This window comes from Eutrema salsugineum, unplaced genomic scaffold, assembly GCF_000478725.1.
Source record: "Eutrema salsugineum unplaced genomic scaffold, Eutsalg1_0 scaffold_6, whole genome shotgun sequence".
Lineage (NCBI taxonomy): Eukaryota > Viridiplantae > Streptophyta > Magnoliopsida > Brassicales > Brassicaceae > Eutrema > Eutrema salsugineum.
Window position 1 is genome coordinate 5,807,915 of NW_006256547.1, and position 25,452 is coordinate 5,833,366.

The 25,452-nt window shown below is 37.8% G+C and overlaps 6 protein-coding genes and 4 non-coding genes across 10 annotated transcripts; 1 reads left to right on the top strand and 9 right to left on the bottom strand.

Annotated features, from left to right (window-relative positions):
* The first annotated feature begins 1,787 nt into the window (after positions 1-1,787).
* LOC18011985 (cinnamoyl-CoA reductase-like SNL6) lies at positions 1,788-4,079 on the top strand. Its single transcript, XM_006395333.2, has 5 exons — positions 1,788-2,085; positions 2,271-2,446; positions 2,771-2,965; positions 3,084-3,237; positions 3,648-4,079. The coding sequence occupies exons 1-5, from the start codon at positions 1,818-1,820 to the stop codon at positions 3,938-3,940; spliced, it is 1,086 nt and encodes a 361-aa protein (XP_006395395.2). The 5' UTR covers positions 1,788-1,817; the 3' UTR covers positions 3,941-4,079.
* Positions 4,080-4,606: 527 nt separating this feature from the next.
* LOC18012133 (B3 domain-containing protein At1g10455) lies at positions 4,607-4,924 on the bottom strand. The gene has a single exon (XM_024151098.1). It carries the CDS (start codon positions 4,922-4,924, stop codon positions 4,607-4,609), a length of 318 nt encoding a protein of 105 aa, XP_024006866.1.
* A 7,172-nt stretch (positions 4,925-12,096) lies between these two features.
* LOC112083784 lies at positions 12,097-12,182 on the bottom strand. The gene has a single exon (XR_002897912.1). It is a non-coding gene; the product is annotated as a small nucleolar RNA snoR8a (small nucleolar RNA).
* A 63-nt stretch (positions 12,183-12,245) lies between these two features.
* Positions 12,246-12,340, bottom strand: LOC112083776. The gene has a single exon (XR_002897904.1). It is a non-coding gene; the product is annotated as a small nucleolar RNA snoR1 (small nucleolar RNA).
* A 579-nt stretch (positions 12,341-12,919) lies between these two features.
* On the bottom strand, positions 12,920-13,006 carry LOC112083783. Its single transcript, XR_002897911.1, has one exon. It is a non-coding gene; the product is annotated as a small nucleolar RNA snoR8a (small nucleolar RNA).
* A 91-nt stretch (positions 13,007-13,097) lies between these two features.
* LOC112083777 lies at positions 13,098-13,192 on the bottom strand. Its single transcript, XR_002897905.1, has one exon. It is a non-coding gene; the product is annotated as a small nucleolar RNA snoR1 (small nucleolar RNA).
* Positions 13,193-13,521: 329 nt separating this feature from the next.
* On the bottom strand, positions 13,522-16,088 carry LOC18012134 (serine/threonine-protein kinase ATM). Its single transcript, XM_024151513.1, has 2 exons — positions 15,981-16,088; positions 13,522-15,800 (listed from the first exon to the last, which is right to left on the bottom strand). The coding sequence occupies exon 2, from the start codon at positions 15,771-15,773 to the stop codon at positions 13,656-13,658; it is 2,118 nt and encodes a 705-aa protein (XP_024007281.1). The 5' UTR covers positions 15,774-15,800; positions 15,981-16,088; the 3' UTR covers positions 13,522-13,655.
* A 465-nt stretch (positions 16,089-16,553) lies between these two features.
* Positions 16,554-17,381, bottom strand: LOC18012122 (50S ribosomal protein L12-1, chloroplastic). Its single transcript, XM_006395336.2, has one exon. It carries the CDS (start codon positions 17,293-17,295, stop codon positions 16,723-16,725), a length of 573 nt encoding a protein of 190 aa, XP_006395398.1. The 5' UTR covers positions 17,296-17,381; the 3' UTR covers positions 16,554-16,722.
* Positions 17,382-18,034: 653 nt separating this feature from the next.
* LOC18012123 (50S ribosomal protein L12-3, chloroplastic) lies at positions 18,035-18,849 on the bottom strand. The gene has a single exon (XM_006395337.2). It carries the CDS (start codon positions 18,777-18,779, stop codon positions 18,204-18,206), a length of 576 nt encoding a protein of 191 aa, XP_006395399.1. The 5' UTR covers positions 18,780-18,849; the 3' UTR covers positions 18,035-18,203.
* A 280-nt stretch (positions 18,850-19,129) lies between these two features.
* Positions 19,130-22,599, bottom strand: LOC18012124 (monodehydroascorbate reductase 4, peroxisomal). Its single transcript, XM_006395338.2, has 7 exons — positions 22,370-22,599; positions 21,469-21,520; positions 21,244-21,324; positions 21,028-21,146; positions 20,471-20,690; positions 20,258-20,376; positions 19,130-20,062 (listed from the first exon to the last, which is right to left on the bottom strand). Exons 1-7 carry the CDS (start codon positions 22,487-22,489, stop codon positions 19,310-19,312), a joined length of 1,464 nt encoding a protein of 487 aa, XP_006395400.1. The 5' UTR covers positions 22,490-22,599; the 3' UTR covers positions 19,130-19,309.
* Positions 22,600-25,452: the final 2,853 nt, after the last annotated feature.

Genomic DNA, 25,452 nt, shown 5'->3' on the forward strand with positions numbered 1-25,452 from the left:
TACGATTCCGTGAAGACTTGCTGACATTTGTCGGTCTTCGATGAGTCCAACGTCACAGTATGACACGTGGTGATATCTTACGGTATTTACTGATTAATTATTTGAAAACTTAGTATCGCACCGTTTTCTAGCTATTTCCACTTTAAGGAAGATAATTTATACGACCAGTAGTTGTCAAAAATTCGGTTTGGTTCATCTTTTACGGTGAAATAATAATTATTATAAAAAAGGAACCAAAAATTAAAAAATAGTACAGTATAAGATCAAATGCAATAGGTCACGTAAGATGCAATTGTAGTAATAAAGTGAATATTTTTCTGTGATGGAATTTATGTTTATTTTAAACGTAACAAAGCTTCAACACCTACCAGTACCATCCTCGTCTACTCTTCGTTAATAATACATTAATTTGCTGACAACATTTATAATTTTACATAATTTTAAACAAACAACCAAAAAAATATATTGTTGAAAAAAAAAAAGAAATACTATTATTTGATGGGCTTTGGAGTCTGTCAGAAGGTTTTTCAAGCCCATTGGACCCACTTGCTCTTTCTCACGTGGCATCTCGTAGTTCGCAAATCTTCTCCTGGATGATAAACCCCGTGACGGTTTTTCCAAAAAAATCCAATATAAATTTGACACGTGAAATTTCTTAATATGACTGTCACGGACTCGCAGGCAATTGTCAACTAATTTATTTATCGGCACCTACCTCCGCAGGTAGTGGTCATTCAAAAGGCGAGGCGCTACTTTATACTCGGTTCGGCTTGGCTCATCTTGGCGGCTTAATTTGATCTAAGTGAAGAAGACTTAATTTGATTTTTTTTTTGTATTGAAATGTTTTTGACCAGCTTATCAACTTAGAGCATCTCAAAAGAAAGGTTTATACAAGAGTTCTTAGAGTAATTGAGATCAAAAATAAATAAAAAAGAGTGAATAAGTTTAGGACCGATCTTTAAATAAAGATTAAAAAAACCAGTTCTTAGCATCACGTAGAAAAGTATTTACAGAATGAATTATTTATTTTTTAAAATCTTTAATAAGGTTCAACCATTGAAAGAGAAAAAATTAAGGATTTCTAAAAAATTTTTAAACTTTCAATTAATCAAAATTTATAAATAAAAAATTAGTAAGAATTCATGAAGAATGTTTACCATTGGAGATGATCTTAAACAATGTACAAAGTTTTTGACCAATCGCATTATACATCGTTTTTTTTTCAATAAACGATATATCTCGTTTTCTCAGTGACAAAATTACGATGATTTAACTGACAACTCTGAAGCAATCATTAATTTTCACATAAAGTTTGTTATAGGAATTGGTTTTGATGATATAATCCAATGTTTTACCAAAGAAATTTTTGATTTCTATAAAAGTTTAGAGATGTAGAAAAAAAAAACAAATATACGTTATAAATTTATGAATAAATATTTCTATATAGCATACGGATCATATCAAATATCTAAAAAGTATAAAATTTATATTAGTGATTTGGTAAAAGATTGAAACCAATTGAAATAACAAATGGGAACAGATATACATTAACAAAATCATTTAGGCAGGCGTCCCCAGGCCTACTGGTTATATGCTCCACATGAGCAAAATAGAGTTTTTTTTTTAATCTTTTCTAACATTGTTATTATATTTGACCGTAACGCCCGCAGATGAAAGCCAAGCCGAACATCCACATGTAATGGAACTACGTAAACCCTTTTGATCTCCTTTAAATTCGAATCCTTCCCGTCAACTTCGTCACCAAAAGAACCAAACAGATTAAGAAAAGGAAAAATATTATTAACCTAACAACCCTTATGAGAATCGTCCCAAAGACGACAGAGAACTACGAAGCGGAGCTTGTGGAGCTAAGCTCAGCCATTGCCGTCTCCACCGTGACTAAGAGAAGAAAAGAAGATGAAGAGTGGTTCAAACGATCAGAAAATACCATCAATGGTTACGATATTGACGAAGGCAATGCTAAGGTTGTCTGTATAACGGACGGTCTCACATTGCTCGGCCGAGCCATTACACAACGTCTCTTGCTTCATGGCTACACCGTCCGCATCATCGTCAATGGCCCAGGTAATATATATTTATATATATATATATAAAGATATACATATAGCAATATAGGATATAGGTTACTAAACCAATTATGTGTTCGTAATATACAAACTATGGTTTATACTTATCATCTATGTTTTGTTTGTATATATAATATGATTTTTGAATGACTTTTTTTTTGTCGGCTTGAACCATATTTGTAGATGACCTTGAGAGACTGAGGGTGGTGAGGGATGAAACGGCTACGTTTCAGGGGAGAATCGAAGCAGTGACGGCGAAGTTAACGGAAACAGAGAGTCTAGTCTATGCGTTTGACGGGTGTGACGGCGTTTTCCACACTTCCGGCTTCATAGATCCTTCCGGCGTCTCTGGCTACTCTGTGAGCTATCTTTCTTTGCCTTCCACACATATATTATTATCTATTTTTAGAGTTTTTCTCCAAAGAACATAATAATACCATATGAATTATTAATCGTATTCATTCTAGTTTGGTAAACCAACAAAATGAATCTTGTTCAAAATCCATCTGTGATTAATACGTTGGATAATCCTTGTATCGATGCTTCAAGCTAATATGGGGATTATAATTGAGGAGTTGCATTTATTTGTATATTCTGTAATACAACTATCGTAGAACGTTGTTGCATTAAATGAAAGCCGTCGACAAATTGTATTGGTAGTTTATAAAATGAATGTTATTCAGAAATATATGGCTGAGATAGAAGCCAAGGTTAGTGAGAAGGTGATGAACGCGTGTTCGATAACGCAATCGGTGAGGAGATGCCTCATGACTTCTTCTTTATTAGCTTGCCTGTGGCAAAACGGCACGCAGTTCGTCTCCCCTTCTGTGATTGATCACTCTAGCTGGAGCGACGAGTCTCTCTGCCACGACAAAAAGGTAATTTCGATTTAGTCTCTCTCTCAGTATGTAATATATCTGGTTAATGAATGTTTTGGAATGGTGATAATAATTGAATATTTGTTTTGTACTGATTTATGTAAATATTTTTTTGAAGCTGTGGTATGCATTAGGAAAGCTCAAAGCAGAGAAAATTGCATGGAAAATAGCAGAAAATAAAGGATTCAAACTCTCAACAATATGTGCTGCTCTCATCACTGCCCCTAACTTACTTCACCACCATCCTACTCCTACAATTGCTTATCTCAAAGGTATATTCAGTACATAGATAGATATATCCAACTAAATAGAGTTGTATTGATTGTTTTCATCTTATGTTACTATCAATGTATAATTCGTCCACTGAGTACTCACTATTGTAACTGTTCTAAGTGGGTCCCCCAAAAAGGAACCCTCACAGTTTTTTCATCAGCATTCGAGATAATCTATATTCAGCCTCGTATACTCGTATTCGTATACTCGTGGATATTGAATAGTTTTATGGATATATGTGAAGCTGTGGGTTATCCACTAAGAAAGTTTGGACATACAAAATTCGATAGAGTCCTGACAAAAGTGGTGTCTAGTAATTTGATCATTTTATTGATTTGAGGGTTTATAAGTTTAGTACCAACCAAATACTTTTCATGTTTTTAAGATATTTCATAATTTTTTTGTACAGGAGCCGATGAGATGTATGAAAACGGGGTACTAGCCACAGTGGATGTACACACGCTTGCAAAAGCGCACGTGCAAGTATACGAAGAAATGAATAAAGCCGCGTTTGGCAGGTACCTTTGTTTCGATAAGGTGATAACGAGAGAATACGAAGCAGAAAAATTAGCAAACGAAACAAGGGTTGATCTAGACAAGATTCGAGGCGACAACTACTTCTACTGCTACAGGGACACCGTTTATTTTGTCGAACAGAAGACTGTCTTCTCTAAAGTACAGATCATCGATCACCTGTCTTGATTAAGACATGACGTACTAGTAATTCTTTGTTTATTTTTAGCACGTACAAGTCACCGAATCTTGATCAATTTAAGAGAATCGAACAGAATTTTATACAATCCTTGAAGTCGATAATTGGAACAGTAGGGGCACGTAATGTAATGAGGAACAGCTTTCTAGTTTCTACTTGTTTAGTGGTGGGGAAGTGTATTGACACTTTGCTTCCTGATCCTAAAGTCAATTGTCCACCAGAGAAAAATAGCATTTCAATGCGTTTTACCAACTTCATACTTTTTTTTTTACCATCACGTACTTGTTTAGAGAGACAAAATAACAAAAAAAAGTTATTCGTAACACTATTGATATTATCGACAAAAGAAGCTGCAGCAAAGAAGCCTCATGTTTTGAGGCGAAGGAAACGAGCTCGCTTGAGCAGAACATACAAGTAACCTTAAAATATTATTTTATTATTTTTTCAATAGACTAATAAAACCAACATCGTGAATTCATGACCCAAAAACTCATAAAACCAACTAAAAAACAAACGTCGTAGTTAAATTAAAACTACCTAACTAAATAAATATTAGAAAATCTCTAAGATATTTGAAAAAATAAAATAAAATAAAAGTAGTTAATTAATACGCTGTAAATAAAATCTCCTAGAGCTATTAACCCAACAAAGTCCAATTAGATTGTTTGTTTGGAAACCATTAGCTTTGACGAGTGCGGGCCATTCTGCGTAAGCATATAACTTCCATTGGATTTTCTTTTTAAGGTTACAATGTATTCTTCTTCATAAACAAGAACCTTCACTTTAACACCATTTCCCAAATTCTGGATTAAATCACCTACCATCTCTGGAATTATAAAATTTTCAAAGTCCTGTCTCGGTAAATTAAGCTTACCTTGTTGGGAAACATCAATGTCACTTAACATCTTCTTTATGACCCATGGATCATATGGAGTTAAATCTAATTCTAGGTTGAGTTCTTGATCTTGAGCCATAGTTTCTAACTTGTAAATACTATGAATTTTTTTTTTTTAAATGTGAAAGATGAAAGCAAGATTGAAAAATAATAAAAGCCCATCGCTATGTTCTTATATATAGTTCTTCGATCAAAACAAATTTTCCTTTTTTTGTTTGTTTAAAAAAGCATTTTTCCTTATTTCTGCATTTTTCTATTACATTAAAAATTCTTAATATGCTGACAAATTTTTAAAAAGTTTTCATTTTTTTTCTTCTGTTACTCTACAAGTATTTTGTCGAAATTTACAATTCTTTTTTTTATCAGAAAGTTAAGTTTATATGTACAAAAATCATTTGGGATATTTTACGAGTTTTACATTTTCTAGTTGTGATCACTGATTTTGTTTCCCTTTTTAACAATTCTAAAACATATATATATATATATATATATATATATATGTATAAGAAAGAAAGTTTACATTTAAATATTTGAAATTATTCTTATATCACGTTTAAAAATGCTTTGTACGATTCTTGTGGAAGTTTTACATTTCCTTTACGAAGGTTTTTCAAAAATTAACGCTTAAATAAGTTCTCATAAGATCGGGTAACACATATCATAATAGGCTAGATGTTCACTTATTGTGTTGCTCTTCGTTGTGGAATTTGTTTGAGATTGATGATGATTTAATTTATAGTCTTTGATGGTTTAGGGTTCGTGATTTGTGGTTTCCAAAAGTTATGTGGAAATGGCTTTCTGCAAAAATCTCGGTGGTCTACTGAGACAATGGGTTGTTTCTCAGACCAGAAATGTTCCGGTTTAATTTATGCTTGGTTCTCTCCGGTACATGTCTACCAAGCTTTTCTCTGAGGTAAATAAGTCTTGTTCAAAAATGAATCTTTGAGAAATAGCTAATTGGCTACTTGGCGTTGACCACCTTTCTCTCACTCTCTTTTGTATGCATTTCCTCTTGATCTCTTTGATGCTAATGTGGGTTAACATTCATTGGACATTGCCACGAAGGATGAATTCAAGTTCATACCGGAAGGGGTTTACAAGCAGTTTTTGAAAGCTAGTGGCCTCAAGGGTATGAGATTGGGGATTGTAATGAAGCATTAATTCTGATCCCGATCATGCTCATCTTGATCATCACATCGAAATTGATGTCAAATTTCGTTATTATCTTGATTCGACCTATTTAGTAAACCATATATCTGCGACGAAAAAAAGAAAAAAAAAAAAGTAAACCATATACAATATCTGATTATAGCTCTGTTTTCCTTGGATGGAGACGAGAAGGCCTGACAAATCTATCGATACTGTTGAGATTTATGCTCTGTTTAACACTAAATTAGAGACCTTTTAGTGTCTTGAACTCTCTCTCTCTCTCGGAAAAAACAAGTTCACTCGTGTGTATGAAGAAGTATGGAAACGGATGCAGAAAAGAAAATGGCACAGGCGATTTAAGGAGTTCACGCCCAATGTGGGTCGCTACGTCTCCCCGGAGAGGTTCTCCGGATGAATCCACTAAATCCTTTAGCTCTACACCGAGCTTTCTACAACCATATTCTCTCTGCAACTTTACACAAGCTCTCTCTATCTCACACTCTTTCAGAGACATTCCCTCTTCACCTTATTTATATCCTCAAAGAGATTATTCTAGATACAAAGCTTTGTCTCTTTGCAATCCTTGTGCACAGATACGAAGGCGCTGCTGCAGGCTCTGCTCCTCCGGTATCAGAAAGCACGTTTGTGTTCCCTCTGCTTGCTTGAGTTTGTACGAGTTAGGTGGGAAGTCTTTTTCTTGCCTCGGAATCAGAGAATGGACTCTGCTTCTTCCTTTTGATTTCAAGACCGTTAGAAGACTCTTTCTCAGACTGAGGCTTTTGCTGTTGGATAAGACTCTTTCTCGTTCCAAGTCTTTGACCACAGCTCTTCTTCGTTGACCTTGATACACCTGCAAGTATTCAGACTAACTCCCACAAAACTCCACCTTGGTTTGAATACTTAACCTTAGCTTAGGTTCCTGATTTAGTTTCCTTTGGATTCTTCCCCTCTCCGGATTCTTTCACTCTTCTTAGTGACTTGATATTCTGAGCAGCTCCAACGCCTTTTGAAGCTTGCTCACAGGGACAATCTTGGTAAAGATGTCTGCAGGATTCCACATAGTCGATACCTTTAAAACTTTGATGTCTCCTTCTGCAATCTTATCCCTGATGAAATGCAGACGCACATCAATGTGCTTGGTTCTCTCATGATGCACAGAGTTCTTGGATAAGGCGATAGCACTCTGTGAATCACACATAACTTCAACATTTTCTTGTTCGAATCCCAGCTCTGCAACAAGACCTTTCAACCATATGGCTTCTTTCACTGCCTCTGTTAATGCCATATATTCTGCTTCTGTTGTAGACAAGGCTACGACCTTTTGTAAACATGATTTCCAGCTAATGACATTTCCGCCTGCAGTAAAAACAAACCCTGTGACTGATCTTCTCTTGTCCAAATCCGCAGCGTAGTCTGAGTCGCAAAACCCTCTGATTTCTACACTGTCCTGTTTCTTGTAGCTGAGCTTCAACTCCTGAGACCCGTTGATGTACCTTAAAACCCACTTGACAGCTAGCCAATGTTCTTTTGATGGCTTGCTCATGAAACGGCTGATTACACATAGGATAGGCCAGATCAGGTCTTGAACCGATCATAGAGTACATGATACTTCCCACTGCGTTTGAGTAAGGAATAGTCTTCATGTATTCTTCTTGAGCAACCAACTCTTCTTCTGTGGCAGCCTTGAGTTTGAAATGAGTCCCCAACGGTGTCTGCACTTTCTTTGACTGATCCATCCCATACATATGTATAACTTTCTTCAGATAATCCCCTTGAGATACTTCAAGCGTCCCATTCTTTCTATCTCTTTTGATTTCCATACCCAAGATCTTCCTTGCTTCACCCAAATCTTTCATTTCGAACTCGGATCCCAACAACTCTTTCAGCTCTTGAATCTTTCCTTTATCTTTTGCTGCAATAAGCATGTCATCGACGTACAAGAGCAAATAGATATAGGTGTTGTCTTCAAGCTTTTTGTAGTAAATACAATAATCATAGTTGCTTCTTTGGTAACCTGAATTCCTCATGAAGGTATTGAATCTCTGGTTCCACTGCCTTGGTGCTTGCTTCAGGCCGTAGAGAGATTTCCTTAGTAAGCAAACTTGATCTTCTTCTTTTTTTCCATTCGAAACTTGATAGCCTTCAGGTTGTTCCATTAGTATGTACTCATCAAGATTTCCATGTAGGAATGCAGTCTTAACATCGAGTTGTTCCAACTCTAGATCAAGGTTAACCACATATGACAGGATGAGCCTGATGGAGACGTGCTTCACTACAGGTGAGAAGATCTCTTGATAGTCGACCCCTTCTTTCTGCAGGTACCCTTTTGCCACTAGCCTGGCTTTGAATCTCGGTTTATCGGATCCTTCTGCACCTGGTTTTCTCTTATAGACCCATTTGCAGCCTATAACTTTGCAGTTCTTTGGTCTCTTAATCAAGGTGAACGTCTGATTCTTCTGTTGTGAATGCATTTCATCGTCCATAGCTTCTTTCCACTGATCCCAGTCTTTATCTCTCATGGCTTCTTCATAACAGCATGGCTCAGGTAACCTCCATCTTCTGTCACCATTAGAGCAAAGCCAGATACTAGATCTTCTTCTAGTTCTACTAAGTTTGAATCGTTGAACTTTTCAGGTCTTCTGGTCACTCTTCTTTCTCGGTCCCTTGCCAACTGATAGGTTCTGAGATCACTGCTGAGCTGAGAACTTTCTTCTTCTTCTGAGCTCTCGTCTTCCTGCTCATTTCTTTCTGCACTTGAGTGAGGTTCTACTTCTTGATCTTCTTCTAGACTTTTATCAGCTCCACCTAGATCCTTGAAGTCTCCACTGTTGACTTCGTAGATCAAGGGTATCCTTGAGCTTTGTGTTTCTGTTCCAGACTCTGATTGTTGATTTAAGTGCTTGTACATCTTGTCTTCTTGGAATACAGCGTCTCTAGATATGATGCACTTCTTGTCTTCAACTAACCAGAATTTGTATCCTTTCACTCCACTAGGATAACCGATGAAAACTCCTTTCTTGGCCCTTGGATTTAGCTTTCCCTGATCACTATGAATGTAAGCCACTGATCCAAAGACTCTCATCTCATAGTATCTTGGCTTCGTTCCTGTCCAGATTTCATCTGGAATCTCTAAATCAACTACAGACGATGGTGACCTGTTGATTTGAAACACTGCAGTGGCAGCGGCTTCAGCCCAGAAGCTTTTAGGTAGACCAGACTCACTCAGAGCACTTCTCACTTTGTCTAGAATGGTTCGATTCATTCTTTCAGCAATTCCGTTTTGCTGTGGAGTGTAAGCACATGTTTTGTGTCTTACTATTCCTTCATCTCTGCAATACTCATCGAATTCTCTGTTGCAGAACTCAAGTCCATTGTCGGTTCTGAGGGTCTTGATCTTTCTACCGAGTTGATTCTCCACCATCTTCTTCCAATCTACAAGGCTTCCATAGGCTTCATCTTTCTTCTTAAGAAAATAGATCCAGGTCTTTCTTGAGTAATCATCTATAAATGAAATGAAGTATTGACGCTTCCCTAGTGATAATGGAACATTGGGTGATCCCCATAGATCGGAATGAATGTAATCCAGCTTCTCCTTTGTTACATGCTTCCCTGTTCCAAAACTGACTCGGTGTGTCTTTCCATACACACAATCCTCACAGAATGTCATATCCGTGACCCTGGTTTTGTCCAAATATCCTTTCTTTAGTAGGACTTTCATCCCTTTTTGACTCATATGTCCGAGCCTTCGATGCCATAGTTGAGTTTCGTCTTTAGGGCCAACTGAGACACTTGCTTCTCCTGTGAGAACAGACCCGCTGAGAATGTAAAGCATATCTGTCTTCTTTCCTTTGATAAGTGTCCTGCATCCTTTGTTGATCTTCATGACTCCCTCTCTAGACTGAAACCAACATCCCTGATCCTCTAAAGTCCCAAGAGATATCAGATTCTTGGACATTTCAGGTACGTATCTTACATTGGTCAGAAGAACTGTTGTATTGTCTTCATTCTTGATCCTTATGCTTCCGATACCTTTGACTGCAGAGTAAGTGTCATTTGCCATTCTGACCTTTCCAGAGTTTACTTCGTTGAGCTCTACAAACCAGTCTCTTCTCGGAGTCATGTGGAAAGAACAACCAGTATCCATGATCCATTTCTCCTTCAGTTCATCTCCAAGCGACAACAAAACCTCTGAAACCATCAACACTGCAGCATCTTGAACCTGTCCTGTGACATTTGACGATTCACCAGCATCTCTTTGTTTGTTTCTTTCTTTCCAAACGAAACACTGCTTCTTGTAGTGATCGTCTTTACCGCAGATCCAACAAGTCTTTTTCCCTTTAGACTTTGACCGATGCTTCTGCTTGCCTTTGTCATTCGGTTTTTCCCTTTTCTCAGATCTTCCTCTGTCTTGAACGAACAACGCCTCTGAGCTACCTCTTGAGAGTTTACCACTTGCCCCCAACTCGAGCTCCTTGGATCTAACGGCTCCAATGATCTCTTCCAAGGAAAGAGACGTCTTTCCATACTTCAGAGTATCCTTTAGTTGCTCAAAAGGCTTTGGAAGAGCCATAAGCAGAATGATAGCCTGATCCTCATCAGATACAGAAACTTTAACGTGTTCTAGATCCGTTATTAGCCTTAGAAAATCATTTATATTCTCCTCAATCGTCATACTATCAGTCATACTATACCCATATAGTCTTTGCTTCAGATAGATACGATTAGGAAGAGACTTAGCCATGTAAAGCTGATCTAGTACCTTTAACATGGCCGCAGCTGTTTTTTCTTTGATGATTTTCCTGAGGACATTGTCTCCTACGCTTAAGATAATGGTAGATCTGACCTTCTTCATCTTCTCAGAGAGAGACTTCTCTGCAGTAACCTCGTCTTTGCCTTTAACTGTTGCTTCGAGTGTTTCTGCAGACGAATCTTCTGATTCTTGAGCTTCATCTTCTACCAAACCTTCTGCTAATCCCAAGATCTCGATATGAGCTAGCAGCTTTTCCTTCCAGAGCATGTAGTCTCCCTTTCCATCGAACTTTTCTACCTCCGTTCTTGCTGAAGACATCTTTCTTCAGACTTTGAGATAAGAAACCTCCGAACCTGGAGCTCTGATACCAATTTGTTGAGATTTATGCTCTGTTTAACACTAAATTAGAGACCTTTTAGTATTTTGAACTCTCTCTCTCTCTCTCTCTCGGAAAAAACAAGTTCACTCGTGTGTATGAAGAAGTATGGAAACGGATGCAGAAAAGAAAATGGCACAGGCGATTTAAGGAGTTCACGCCCAATGTGGGTCGCTACGTCTCCCCGGAGAGGTTCTCCGGATGAATCCACTAAATCCTTTAGCTCTACACTGAGCTTTCTACAACCATATTCTCTCTGCAACTTTACACAAGCTCTCTCTATCTCACACTCTTTCAGAGACATTCCCTCTTCACCTTATTTATATCCTCAAAGAGATTATTCTAGATACAAAGCTTTGTCTCTTTGCAATCCTTGTGCACAGATACGAAGGCGCTGCTGCAGGCTCTGCTCCTCCGGTATCAGAAAGCACGCTTGTGTTCCCTCTGCTTGCTTGAGTTCGTACGAGTTAGGTGGGAAGTCTTTTTCTTGCCTCGGAATCAGAGAATGGACTCTGCTTCTTCCTTTTGATTTCAAGACCGTTAGAAGACTCTTTCTCAGACTGAGGCTTTTGCTGTTGGAGAAGACTCTTTCTCGTTCCAAGTCTTTGACCACAACTCTTCTTCGTTGACCTTGATACACCTGCAAGTATTCAGACTAACTCCCACAGATACCAAACATGGAAGTCACTACTCACTAGGGTTAGGACTGAGTTCAAGATGTCACTCAACACATATCTTACAGATCTTGTGGAATCACCAGTCCGGTCCTTAGCAGATGCAATTGCCTTCTACAAGGAACTCTAGGCACGTCTTCAATAATCGAACAACAATTTAAGCAAATAGATTATGATCAGAAAATCTTTATTCAAGAACTAAAACCAATGCCACTAATTTTATACAATCCTTGAAGTCTAAACTAGTGTGTAAAGGACATGTTTTTACTATGCTAAAGTGAAAGAATAAATATGAAGAAAAAGGTCTCATATTCTATGGGTGTATTGTGAGTCTATCAAGCCATTGGCTATCAGTACGAGGAATTACTTTTACAATCATCGCAGTCAACCCATTTCAGATTAAAATTCCATTTTAAAAACACGAATTTACGAAAATACAACAAAAAATAGAGGCTCAGAGTTTTGCATAATGTGCTCAAAGAAGAGTTTATCAGGCTCTTCTCATACAAGAGGTGTCAGAAATATTAAGCATTAATCATCCTTGCCAAAATCCAATTTCTTCAGAAATCAAGTTTTTTCTAGACTAAACATCAAGTTTCATATTCGCATTTTGTAATCCATCCCTTTGATTAATCCCTCAATTTCATATTCGCATTTCGTAATCCCTCCCTTCGATTAATCCCTCAAGCTGAATGTAAAGTTGAGATCAAACACCCGATTTCCATTACGAATAAGGTACTTGAGTATGAATGTAATGTTAAAAGTTATAGCGAATAGGCAATCTAATGATTCTTAAACGCTTTTTCCATTGATACATTCACGAAGGTAGGAATTCAAAACAAATACTTGAATAATTCTCTAGTGATCGTTTCAATTTGTACGAATTTGAAATCAAGGCTCTTACACAATTCAAAATACCCCACAATTCAAAACAAATTGGAGTTTTAAGGAAGCAAACCACAGTTAAAAATAGTGATCTTAAAGAAGAAATATCGTTCTACCAATAACCCACAAAATTACAATGACCTGATAACATAACGAGAGAATTTCCTTAAAAAATCATCGATAAAAAGATTTTAAAAACCAAAACAGAAAAACAAAAATCGATTGTGGAAGAAAAGGGGTAGTGCTCATATTCTATGGGTGTAATGTGAGTCTATCAAGCCAATGGCTTTCAGTACGAGGAATTACTTTTACAATCATCGCACCATACCCAAATTCGAAAAGCTCGAGCTTTTGTTTCTTAAATCAATGTAAATTCCAACTAAAAAACAATACAAAAAATACTTAGAAAAGAAATTGAGGCTCAGAGTTTTGCATAATGTGCTCAAAGAAGAGTTTATCAGGCTCTTCTCATACAAGAGGTGTCAGAAATATTAAGCATTAATCATCCTCGCCAAAAAAAAGATCTTTTCTTTCAAAATCAACACTCACACACACAAAAAAACGGAAAAAGACTTCACAACGAACTTCAAACGGAGAAACGAGCTAAAGGGAAGATAGATGCGGCTGAGAAAGAGGCATAAGGATTAGGGTTTTTGTTTCAGATGATGATGGAATAGAACACGGGCAATGAACTGTATTTATAGATATTTAATGGGTTTATTCAATAGAAGGCCCATTAAAGTATTTCTCGCGTAAACCGTCGGTCTCATTTAGCGGCTTGCGCTCTTAGGCTATTTGCGGAACTTTATTTTCATTAATATTACAGGCCCATTAATGGGCCTATAAAAAGAATTACAAGGCATAGTTTTATGTTCTGCATAATATAGTCTCAGAGACCTTTAAAACCTTTTGTCTCCTAAAAGCTAAAAAGTCTTCAACTAATAAACAAACATCTTAATCAAGAAGAGGTTTAAGACTAGGAGGAATTAACACTCATCTTGCGTACTTTGTCCAGAAAGTTTCTTGATTCGTCTTCAAGTTTCATCTTCAATTCTTGCGTAACCTCTCCCTGTGATTGATCCAGCAACGCTCTCATCTCCTCAAGCTTCTTTTTCAAACACTCGATTTCCATTATTTCAGCTTCCTTCTTCTCATTTGTGTTTTCAGGTGAATCCGAAGAAGGAAACTGGAGCTTGAATGTAACGGTGGAAGTAGTAGCAAAGGGGCATTTCTTTAATGACTTGCGAAATGCTTCTTCTCCATCAGATACATTCAAGAAGTAAACCCGTGCGCAGGAGTTATTGTCGAACATACAGCTTCTGTTTTTGTCCAAAGCTCCAAACTTTTCGTATGTTCTGATCAAATCATCTTTTGAAGGCAGAGTTGCACCAGAAGGTCCAAAGCCAGACTTAATAACTAGCTCAACACTTGAAAATTGCTCCTCAAGTTCTCTCTTGTTCATCTTCTTCACCGTCTCTTTCTCATCCACTACTTGTTGCTTCAATTCAGGCTGCTTATCTTCCTCTGAAATGTTTCTCTTGTGATTGGCCCCATCATGATATGTAAAGCTTCGATAAATGGACACAAACTCTGTTATCATGTCACACGAGCTATTATAGTCTTCTACATATTGTGTATCAAGAGCCACCGAACGGATTAGATTCAGTACTTCCTCTGGTGCAGCTTCTAAACTCACAAAATCTAAGGCTTTTTCAGCAGCATTCTTCGTCATTTTGCTCTTTCTCGATCCCCAACCAAAATCTGTCATATATTCTGGCGAAAGATATTTGCTTTTCTTCCTCTCTCTTTTACCTGTCTGCACTGTAGTCTCACCACTTCCATTGTTCCTTTCAACACTTGAAGAAACATCAGACCTGAGCCTTTTGCAGAGTGAGGCCATTGGAGTTTCCATACCTGAATCCTCTTTCTTCTCACACTCTTCTAAATGGTTTGAGTCGTTTGATTCTTCTCTTTTCTCAACCCCATCTTCATCTTCATCCTCCAAACCCCTTTTGTTCTTCCTCTTCCTCGACGAGAAACTTTTCGCATCACGAGTTTCTTCCACTTGCTTCAGATCAGAGTTTTCGTTCTTAGAAACCTCACTCAATCTTCTCCTCAAAGTAGTAGAACCAGTGGTTGCTACATCAGCAAGATCAACGTTAATAGCTTCATCACCATATTTCCTCTTTTTACCACCAAGCGCAGAGCATTTTCTTAATGCTCTCTGCCAAGAAGATTTGCTAAAATCCAACGCATATTCATCGTCTTTGTCTTCAAGCCCTATGATATATCGATGCTCATCATATTGAGCTAAACCAAACCTTCCTTTAGACCGATAAAACGCAGATATTTTCCTCTTCAAAACCTCAATCTCTAGCAGATCACTAAAACTAACCGTCTTCGCAAGTCTCTCAACATCTTCGAGAACTATTCCAGGGTTTTCAAGAACCAAAGACGATACAACCTCTTTTCTAACATCAGGCACAAGAACACCTTTCTTTACACCAGAATTCACTGCTACACGACTAACCAGATCCTCATCAGGAACCAACAAATGCTCAACATGTTCACCAATCTCTACCACAGCTTCTTCCACAGCTCTGACAAAGCTTTTAGAACCGCTCGTCTTTGAAAACTCTCTGAAATTCTCAATAAACGGTTTCAACTGCGCTGGATAGCACCAAGCAAACGTCTCCTTCCAAAAATATGCCACAAGTAATTTACCCTTGTGCATTTGCTTCAAAGCCAAGTCTGAAGCATCTGAAGAATCGTAAACCTTTCCAGGCCACCATTGATGGCTATTGACTTCTCTTACCCACACAAAATCTCCCACACGGAACCCATTCTCTTCTTCATCATCAGCATTGTTAATCTCTTCCTCTTCTTCACAATTAACTCTGGAATCTTGCTTCGTATTCAGCAATGAAGAAGCTTCACTCATCGCATAATCTTCGATTGGTCCAGCGTCGTTAACACTCTCCATCTTAACATCATTTCCCTTCAAATTATCATCAGAACAACCGTCGATATGACCTGAAACAGCTCGCACTCCGTTTTCAGAAACCCTAGAATCGGTCGTTACAAAATTGCCCATCGAACACTTCTCTTAACACAACCTAGCCTACAGTAAATGCAAACTAAAACATTCAGAAAACTACAATTAAAGAAAACATAATCAACATTACCTACGACTAACAGAAGAAACTTGTACTTGCGACAAAACCAAAACCAAAACAAAAAAAAAGGTTCTTTTTTGGACGAGGAAACACACAAGTTTTAAGAATAAAGAAATCGAAATTACCTGAAGATAAAGGAGAAGCGGATAAAAAAAAAAAATTTGGTTCGAGCAGAGAATCCAAAAACACCTTCTTCCTCGAATCCTGCGGCGCAAAGTTTTCGTTTTTTCCCCTCGAGAGAAAATAAGAAGGAAAAAAAAAAGTATTTTTGTGATTGAATGCTTTTGCCTTACTTATCTATTGTATTTTCTTCTGATATTGTCCAAGATTCGTTTCCTTTTTTGATTTTACCTTACGTTATCAACAAAATTTTAAGTCTTGTTTTCCGACATTAACAAGAAGATCTAATAGAACGTCAAATACAATTTGCCTACCTCTCTTCCGTTTTTTCCCTATCCGGTTTTTGCGTTTGAGTTTACGATTTAGATACACATAAGATTATCAAAATTATCAGATTAATAATATGCAAATACAGTAATTATCCATATTTACTAGTTCGACACCAAACCCAGATTTTGAAACTCGACCACATTTGTCTACATACCACGTGAATGAGTGAGTATGGTCGTGTAGTCTCTATAGTTTCTTTGAGCTAGGCATTTCAACAAACATGTTATGTGCAGTTAACAAAGCATGCGTCGAGGGCTAAATCAATAATAGGAAACGAAATTTGATTCAAATTACAATAATTTCTCAAAGCTTAATCAACAATTCCAAACGCAAACTATACTCTAACAACAAAAAGACCCATAAATCCCGGAAAAAAAGACACATTTTTAATAAGAAAAAACATCCGATTGTTAAAACTTAAGCAATGGAAACCTTAGCACCAGCTTCTTCAAGCTGCTTCTTGGCTTCTTCAGCTTCATCTTTCGTCACACCTTCCTTAAACTTCTTCGGCAACCCTTCAATGAGCTCCTTGGCTTCCTTCAACGCCAAGCTAGTCAAAGCCCTTACCGCTTTGATCACTGCAATACGGTTACTGCTGGGCACTTCATTGATAACCACATCGAATTCGGTTTGCTCTTCCACAACCGCCGCCGCACCACCGTCTCCCGGAGCAGCCACAGCCGCCGCAGCAGGAGCTAGAGAGAGTGGTGAGACACCGAATTTATCCTGGAGGTAATCGACGAGGATGCGTGCTTCTTCTAGGGTCAGAGACGAGATCTCGGAACCAATCTTCTCGATTTTCTCTGGAGCTTCGACGGCGGCGACGGGACGGAGGTTGATTGCGCGGTGGCTGAGCGTGGAAGAAGAAGCGCCAAAGCGAGCCGGGAATTCGACTCCGGTGGGTCGGGAAGGAAAGCGATGGACGGAAGCGAGAGTGGGAGAAGATGATGAACGGATTGAGCTTGCGATGGAAAGAGTCGTCGCTGCCATTTTCGCTCTTCCTCTTGGGATTTGTTTTGTGTGTCTCTCTGAGTGTGTTTGTTGGGATAGATGGAGAAGATGAGAGGATAAAAAAACCAAGGATAAGGGGTAATTTGGAAAATATAATATATGCGTACGCTTGCTGTATTATGCGCGTGTATACACACCATGGGACTTAAAAGCAAAAAGGGGCGTTCCGAGAATCGAACTCGGGACCTCTCGCACCCAAAGCGAGAATCATACAACTAGACCAAACGCCCTCGTTGATATATTGAGCCATTTTTCTACTAAGTCCTCAAAAATATTCAGAGTTTGTAGTGGAACTGTGGAACATTCTCCATTTCAAAAGAAGCATATACATAATTGTATTCAGATTTTATACTAGTGTACTCGCATTGATAGCCTACTAATACCAATGTTGATGGACACCTAATCTTTTTCAGCTTTCTACAATATTTGTTGCTTTTGTTTTCGCATCTGTAGTCTAATAGAACGTTGTAAAATCTTAGAGGAATGCCTTCTCTGCTTCAAAGCAGAACAACTCTTTCTTCATTCTGCTTTATATGATTGGTGAAGACAGCTACTTTGGAAGCCATGCATGTCTCATATAGTCAAAAGAGTCATACTATGTTCATGTCTCCTAAATCCGTGTATGAGTATGTGACTTCTCCCATTTCCTATTTGAAGCTAGGCATTTCTACAAACATGTTATCTACTTATCTGCAGTTACTAAAGAAGCACCCTACAATGGCTAAATCCCTTTTCGGAATCCAAATTGATTCACATTACAATAATTTCTCAAACCTGAATCAACAATCCCAGACGCAAACTATGCTAAACAACACCAAACAAACAAAAAACGTTCCATAAAATTCCACAAAAGAAGAACACTTTTACATTTCCGAATTTCAAGAAGTTTAAGCAATGGAAACCTTAGCACCAGCTTCTTCAAGCTGCTTCTTCGCTTCTTCAGCTTCATCCTTCGTCACACCCTCCTTGAACTTCTTCGGCAACCCTTCAATGAGCTCCTTGGCTTCCTTCAACGCCAAGCTAGTCAAAGCCCTTACCGCTTTGATCACTGCAATACGGTTACTGCTTGGCACTTCGTTGATAACCACATCGAATTCGGTTTGCTCTTCCACCACCGCCGCCGCACCACCGTCGCCCGGAGCAGCCACAGCCGCCGCAGCAGGAGCTAGAGAGAGCGGCGAGACGCCGAATTTATCCTGAAGGTAGTCGACGAGGATGCGGGCTTCTTCGAGGGTCAGAGACGAGATCTCGGACCCAATCTTCTCAATTTTCTCCGGAGCTTCCACGGCGGCAATGGGACGGAGGTGAGTTGCACGGTGGGTCAGTGTGGAAGAAGAAGCACCAAGGCGAAAGGGAAATTCGATTGCGGAGGGTCGGGAAAGGAAGCCATGGGGAGCGGAAGCGGGAGTGAGAGAAGACGAAGAGCGGATTGTGGTTGCTATGGAAAGAGTCGTCGCTGCCATTTTCACTCTTTGAACTCTTCGGATTTGTTGTGTGTCTCTCTGTCTGTGTTGCTAAATTGTGCGAGAGACGAAGAAGATGAGGATAAAAAAAACCAAGGATAAGGGGTAATTTGGGAAACTCAAAAATACTAACCATTGCTATTGTGCACCTATACACATCAAGGAAGTTGTACCGTTCATAGGTTGACGAAAATACCCTTGAGAAAGGTAAATAAATTAAAATGGGCCATTCGGAAAATCGAACTCATCACCTATATCATAAATAATGACAACGAAGGGTCACAAAGACTTTTGAATATAGAGTTCACAGTGAAACAATTTCCCTTTTTCTTTTTTTGTCAACAACTTTGTAGTGGAAACATTCTTTTAATTCAAAAGAAGCATATAATAATCGTATATGTAAATCACATCGTGTTGTTTCGATTTCTCCCTTCTATATTTTTCCCACCAATGCTACAAACAAGAGCAAATCCCATTTCCTATGAATCCAAAAACCTCCCACGTGTTTAAAAGGCCTGCAAAGAGGTTTTTCACCATCTACGGCGTCTCCTCCCATACCAAAACGCAAACGCAGCCACAGATGCAGCAACAACGACTCCAGTCGCCGCGTGCCATATATGCAAAGGCTTCTCCACCATCACCACTCTTGAACACTGCCTCGCCATCTCTGAGCTCGGAACTTCCTTAACTTCCGGAACTATATGCTGACTCACCACGGTCTGAGCAAACCCAAGTCCTTCTCTTCCCAGTTCTTCCAAGTCAGTCACAGCTGGTTTCAACTGTGTCGCCTTTGAGATAGTTTCGTATTCTTCTTTAGTCCCTCCTTCAAGAAAAGACCCAACGAGGTGACCTTTTTTAACCCAATATGCTCCAAAGGCTTTACCGACTTCATACTCCCCAAAGTGCACAACTTCACCTACAGGGTCTCCGTAGAACTGCCACGAGAAGGCAAAGACCCTTGAGTAGAAAAACGGCAAGAGGTCAAAATCTCCGGTCTTTTCTGGCTCCATGATGGCTGAAACTGCGTGGCGTGCAGATTTCCTAGCCGAGTCCACATGCTCAAGCCTCCTCGTTTCGCCAAATAGTTTCACTGGAAATGTAGCTACATCGCCTATTGCATACACCGAGCTGTCACTTGACTGCATTTTGCTGTTCACTTTTATACCACCTTTCTCTATTGTTAGCTGTCCTTCAAACAAGCTTGTGTTTGGTCGTATTCCAATTCCAACCACGACCAAATCTGCTGGTAACTGGTTCCCATCTTTGAGATTAACCGCCGTGACCTGCAATTCGAAATCCCAAAAAGAGCATATCAATAAACAAACACAGCGAACAATGCTCATGATTCTTTCCATCATGGGATCAGGAGACTCCGTCGTTGTATTGATTCTTTCCATCTTTTAGTTCTATACATAGATGCAAAAAACCAGACATCTTTCAAGTTGAATCTCAAGCTTAAAAAAAAAAATATATCTAACCTTTTTATTCGAGTCAAACTCAAATGATGTCAAAACCGTTCCTTTGATGAATTTCACTCCTTTAGCCCTGTAGTAATCTTCATACAAAGTTGCAATCTTGGGCGTAAAGAGACGCGCCACTGTCATAAGAAACTGAAAAAGGTCAAGCCAACCACACAGACACAAGCTTTCTCTTTTTTACATGTAAGTTGAGTAATAATGGAGAGTACTTACTGCAGTGAGCCTCTGGAAAAACCATGGTCACATTGATCTTGTTGATCACTAAAGATGCAGCACACTCCATGCCGATATAGCCACCACCGATAACAACAGCATTACCATTGGAGCTTGATTGGATCGCAGTGGAAAGCCTATTTGCGTCGCTCAGATCTCGTAAGTAACAAACATTTTCAGCATCTGAGCCTTCCACCCCAAATTCTTCGAGCTTCAACGGCTGCTTCCACATGTGACAATAATAAGGCCACGACTTTAGCAGTTCAAAGCTCTAAGCTTTAAAATAGTACAAATTCCTTTAAAATTGTCCAGGATAGAGCATATTTGCCATATCAGTGTTCACAGCATCTAATAGACGTTCCAGTATTACAGATCCATTGACTTCAGTCCATTTAAGACTCTAGTGATAATAAGTAATAACAGATTGTAACATCTCAAAGACGATAATATGATGGTGAGAACCAGTAATTTATCATATACGTTAATGGCACCTTCTCACCTGCAGACGCTCTTACTTCGGAAAAACGAAATCATATATATTATTGTGCAATCCATACCCTGGCACCTGTTGCGATGATCAAGAATTTGTAACTTATAGTCTCCCCGGTGCTCGATAAAAGAGTCTTCCTCCTCACATCAACGGACTTAACACGAGTTCCAAGCACTAATTCAATTCCTGACAAGCAAGTCACAAAATTGTCAGAGCTTACTCTCATAGTCATAGCCCAAGTAAAGTAGTACTTTCTCAAAATTGGATGTGCACATGTAGTTACCATGTTCCTTGTACCATTTCGGGGTGAGCTTCTCATCATTAGCCCCAACACAAGTGTGGAAAGAAGGAAGGCGTGCAGGAGCTGCAGATAAGATCGTGGGTTAACCCTTACAGAGCCTAATGAGTGAACTATAACTGAATCCCTTAGTTCTTGAGAACATTCTATACATCTTAGCTTCCCCAAATACCAAAAGCAGAAAAACGCAAGCTATCACGTTTCTCTTACCTTCTGGCAGCAGAAAACCTTTACTTAACGCGGGCCTCTCATATGGTGCAACCTAGAGAAACAGAAAATGCAGAAGCTAATTACTTACAGAGGGAAACACATCATATCCCTTTTCCTCCCTCTTTAATATTGATTCACAACCAATACTTTATAAAACAAGCAGTGAATGGAAAAACATGAATCACAAATCAGAAGCATTTCTTCCATAGAGATTCGAGGACTGTTTGCCTGTTTGGAACTAATCGGTAAAACCATATCCAGAGCATATGTCACCATATTTGGAGGCTAGACGCTAACAATGCATTGATGTGCTATTAGACATGGCGATACTCGATATTCTTAGTCCATGTATTGAATCTTGCAAGCTACTCTTTAATTACTTTAACTTCACCAAATGCCTCAATATAATACAAATTTCCACCGTATCTTCAGTTTCAGTGAGAGAATTCCAAGCATGAGTTGCAATTAAGACTCGATGTAGAGAACTGAGAATTTCAAGAACCTTGTGCAAAACCCAAATCTTTATGGAAATCCACACGGAGTTCGTATAGTAGCATTACACCCTATTAGTATAAAGTAAGAGAAAAACTCTAGCGATAAGAGACAAAAGAGATAGAGACAAGCCTAACCAATTTCAATCTAATAACACCATCAAACCACCAAATTTTAAAACGAGGTCAAAAAGAAGAAACTTTCAATTAACACTAAGAATTCCAAAACCTACCGATAGTAAAACCAACTACAGAGTCACACTAAAAATCCAGGTGAGAGAGCTAATATATACTTCCTCAGATGAATCAGTAAAGGACCCACCAAGAACAACAAGAAAGAAAAAGCAAATCATAGATAAATTTCTTCTCGCTATCAAACAATAAAACTCAATTTTTTTACGGGAGCTTACGGGTTCTTCGGAAATGATGCAGAGTTCGCCATCGGAGACACCTCTCCGCGTGAATTCGAGAGCTGCATAACCAGCAGCAACACCTCCTCCGAGAATCACATACACGAACGCTCTTCCCATCTCGCTTAGTTTCTCGTGAAAATCCTAAACATCTACGTATATGTATTCTAGTGAATGGATTTTGTTTTTTAAAAATAATTTTCCCGATAAAATAATTTTTTGAGGCACACAGAATAGGAATTTTTTTTTCTGTTATCGGATCTTTCCCACCAGTGAATGAAACTCGACGATTGCAGTGTTCATTTACAATTGTACCCCTCTTTGACTTCTTTACTAACGAACGGTGGATGTTAATGTTAAACAAGCGATTACACAAGATCTCGACCGTCCATTTCTGGAGAAAGTTGTCACAGTGGGACCCAGTTTAGCTCTTTGCTTGCACGACTTGCTTGGCCCATCATCATTGGTAAAATGATAATAATATAACAAATATCAGATCGTCAGAATGAAATCTGATAATATGTTGAACAGATTAATACAAGTAATATATAGATGCATGCATCAAAGTTATCCACATCCACCTCCAAATCCCAACTATGCACATAGTTTTTATTCTCTTATAAATCACAAAATCACAAACTGTAGACTTGGAGATGTAAACAAAACAAAAAAAAAAAACAAAAACATGTGACGAATGATAGTTAGCCGCGTGGCAAGACCATGAGGTAGTTGGTATTGGGAAGTGTGGTCGAGATGAGGATATGATGCCCCGAGAATTCAATCCAAAGCGTTAAAAGCGAATTTTTTATATATGTCGCAAGACAAAACCAAACTTTTATCTTAGACTTGTTGGTTGGAGTTTTTTTTTTTTTTTTTTTGTGTTATTGTTGGTTGGAGTTTTTCCATTTCTCTGCCAAGTGGCTCTATACAGGTAACTAACTATTCTCTATTTTATCGAACTCTCTCCGTTTTCGCTAGAAAAAAAAATTCTTATTTTTTTTTGTTTCATAAACATAATAGTTTTTACTTTTATAGACTTTCTTATTAACAACAAGGCATTTATGTATTTATTTCTTAGAACACGTTAATGTAAGTTTTAAGCTTTTTATGGTGATGAGATTGTGTTGACTATTGAGTGCTAAGTATGTTACAAAGACGAAGAAACTAAAAATCCTCTGGTTCAGAACATAAAAATAAATGCTCAATCGGGCTTACCCTTTGGGTTCTTCTGCCAATATATATATGGGCCTTCTCTCACATGCAGGCCGTAAATGTAAAAGACACAGCACAGTGTAAACAACCAACAAAATATATAGTTTGTTTCGGTTGTGATAAAACAAACATAAACGCCTTAAGTGATAAAACAATCCAAATTTCCACAGATTTCAAAAATTATTTTAGGTGTTGGAGGGTTTGCCAAATTAAAAAAAAAAAAAAACATCATTGGTAATTTGGTATATATATAGAGAAGGGCCGAACATCTCCTAGATAAAAGTCTTGAGACAACTGACAGTCGTATGAACCAATTTAATTGTCTTTTCTATGTAAATGATTTAATCATTAATTACAGCTTATTTAACTAACAGCCCGGTAATAATCAAAATCTTGTTACGCAGATGAGCAGCCGACTTCAACATTAACTGAGGATAAAGAAAGTTAAAATATGTCAAACTCATCAACACGGGAAGAAAATGGTTTATGCTATATATAGAAAGTACAGCTAAGGCATAAGGCTAGAACAATGCACAAGCAAATAAATGAACGAAACAAAAGAGAGGATAAAAAACCCAATTCCTCCACGTTTATTTATGTGTAAATTATCAACCACTTGTATATATGTTTGTGACCGACCTGCCATGTGATTTTTCCTTTATAATTCACATGGGAAGTCGACAATTCCCACATGATAAACACGTTGGCGTAATAAAATAAATAAACATGCGGCCCAATTCCATATTAATTCTGGTTATAAAATATAATATAAGCATGTAATCTGGATATAATTAAGATACTATAGATTAGTCTGAGATGTATATTTTAATATATTTTGTTTGATAAATATTGAAAACTCCAGAATCTGGTTCATAAGTTTTTTTTTTGTCCGGATCAACCATTGATAATACCACATTTAAGACGTACATATATAACTAGTGATTTTGGAAACTCCCAGGTCCCAAGTACTACTAGACCACTTCTCACTTGGTTTTATATTGAAATCTAAAAATAAGAACGAGAAGAAAAAAAACTCATTTCAAAATACTTGTTAAAAAATTCTTACATCAAAAAGTAAGACACAAAATATATAATAGCTATTGAGGCTGAAAGCAGTTGAGGTTATATGCATAAATTCGTCTATTGTGTACTTTATTATATGACATTTAATAAATATGATATTTGATCTAAAAACCAATTTATGTTTTTAGACATAAATATCTAATTAGATCATGCATATTTCAAAAATTCAATCTTTAAATATTCCCGGAGCAAGTGATCGCTTAAACATGTATGTCTCTCATTTATGTTTATTCTAGTTACAAACTACAAACATAAATTATAAACTTTTCTCAAAAAATAAACATAAATGAAAAATGTTTTGTTATAGAAAAATAGTTTAGAATTCGAATGACGACGTAAAGACCAGACGGTCCAGACCGGAAAAGATAATGCATGCATTGGACCATTGGTTCGTTCCTTGCTACAATGCACTATTGTTTGTTCCGTTTCCTTTTTTACACCGCCGCAATATAGATCTCAAGGAGTATAAAACATGAAAATAGTTTTTTCATTTTTATATATTAAAAATCTACCCTAAAAAATGAAGACGCTACAAGACTACAAGTTATAAGTGTATTCGCGCTCTTTTTAAAATTATATATATATATATATATATATATCAAATTCAAATTCAAAATATATCAATTATATATATATATATATATACATTGCCCGTCAAAAATGAAATATCAATTATTCCTATTCTAGCCAATGCATAGAGAAGAGGAAGTGGAGTTTGGATTTATCCTCTACACATGCTTCGTTTGGACAAAATGTGTCGCTGGCATAGGACTTAAAGCTAAGAAGTT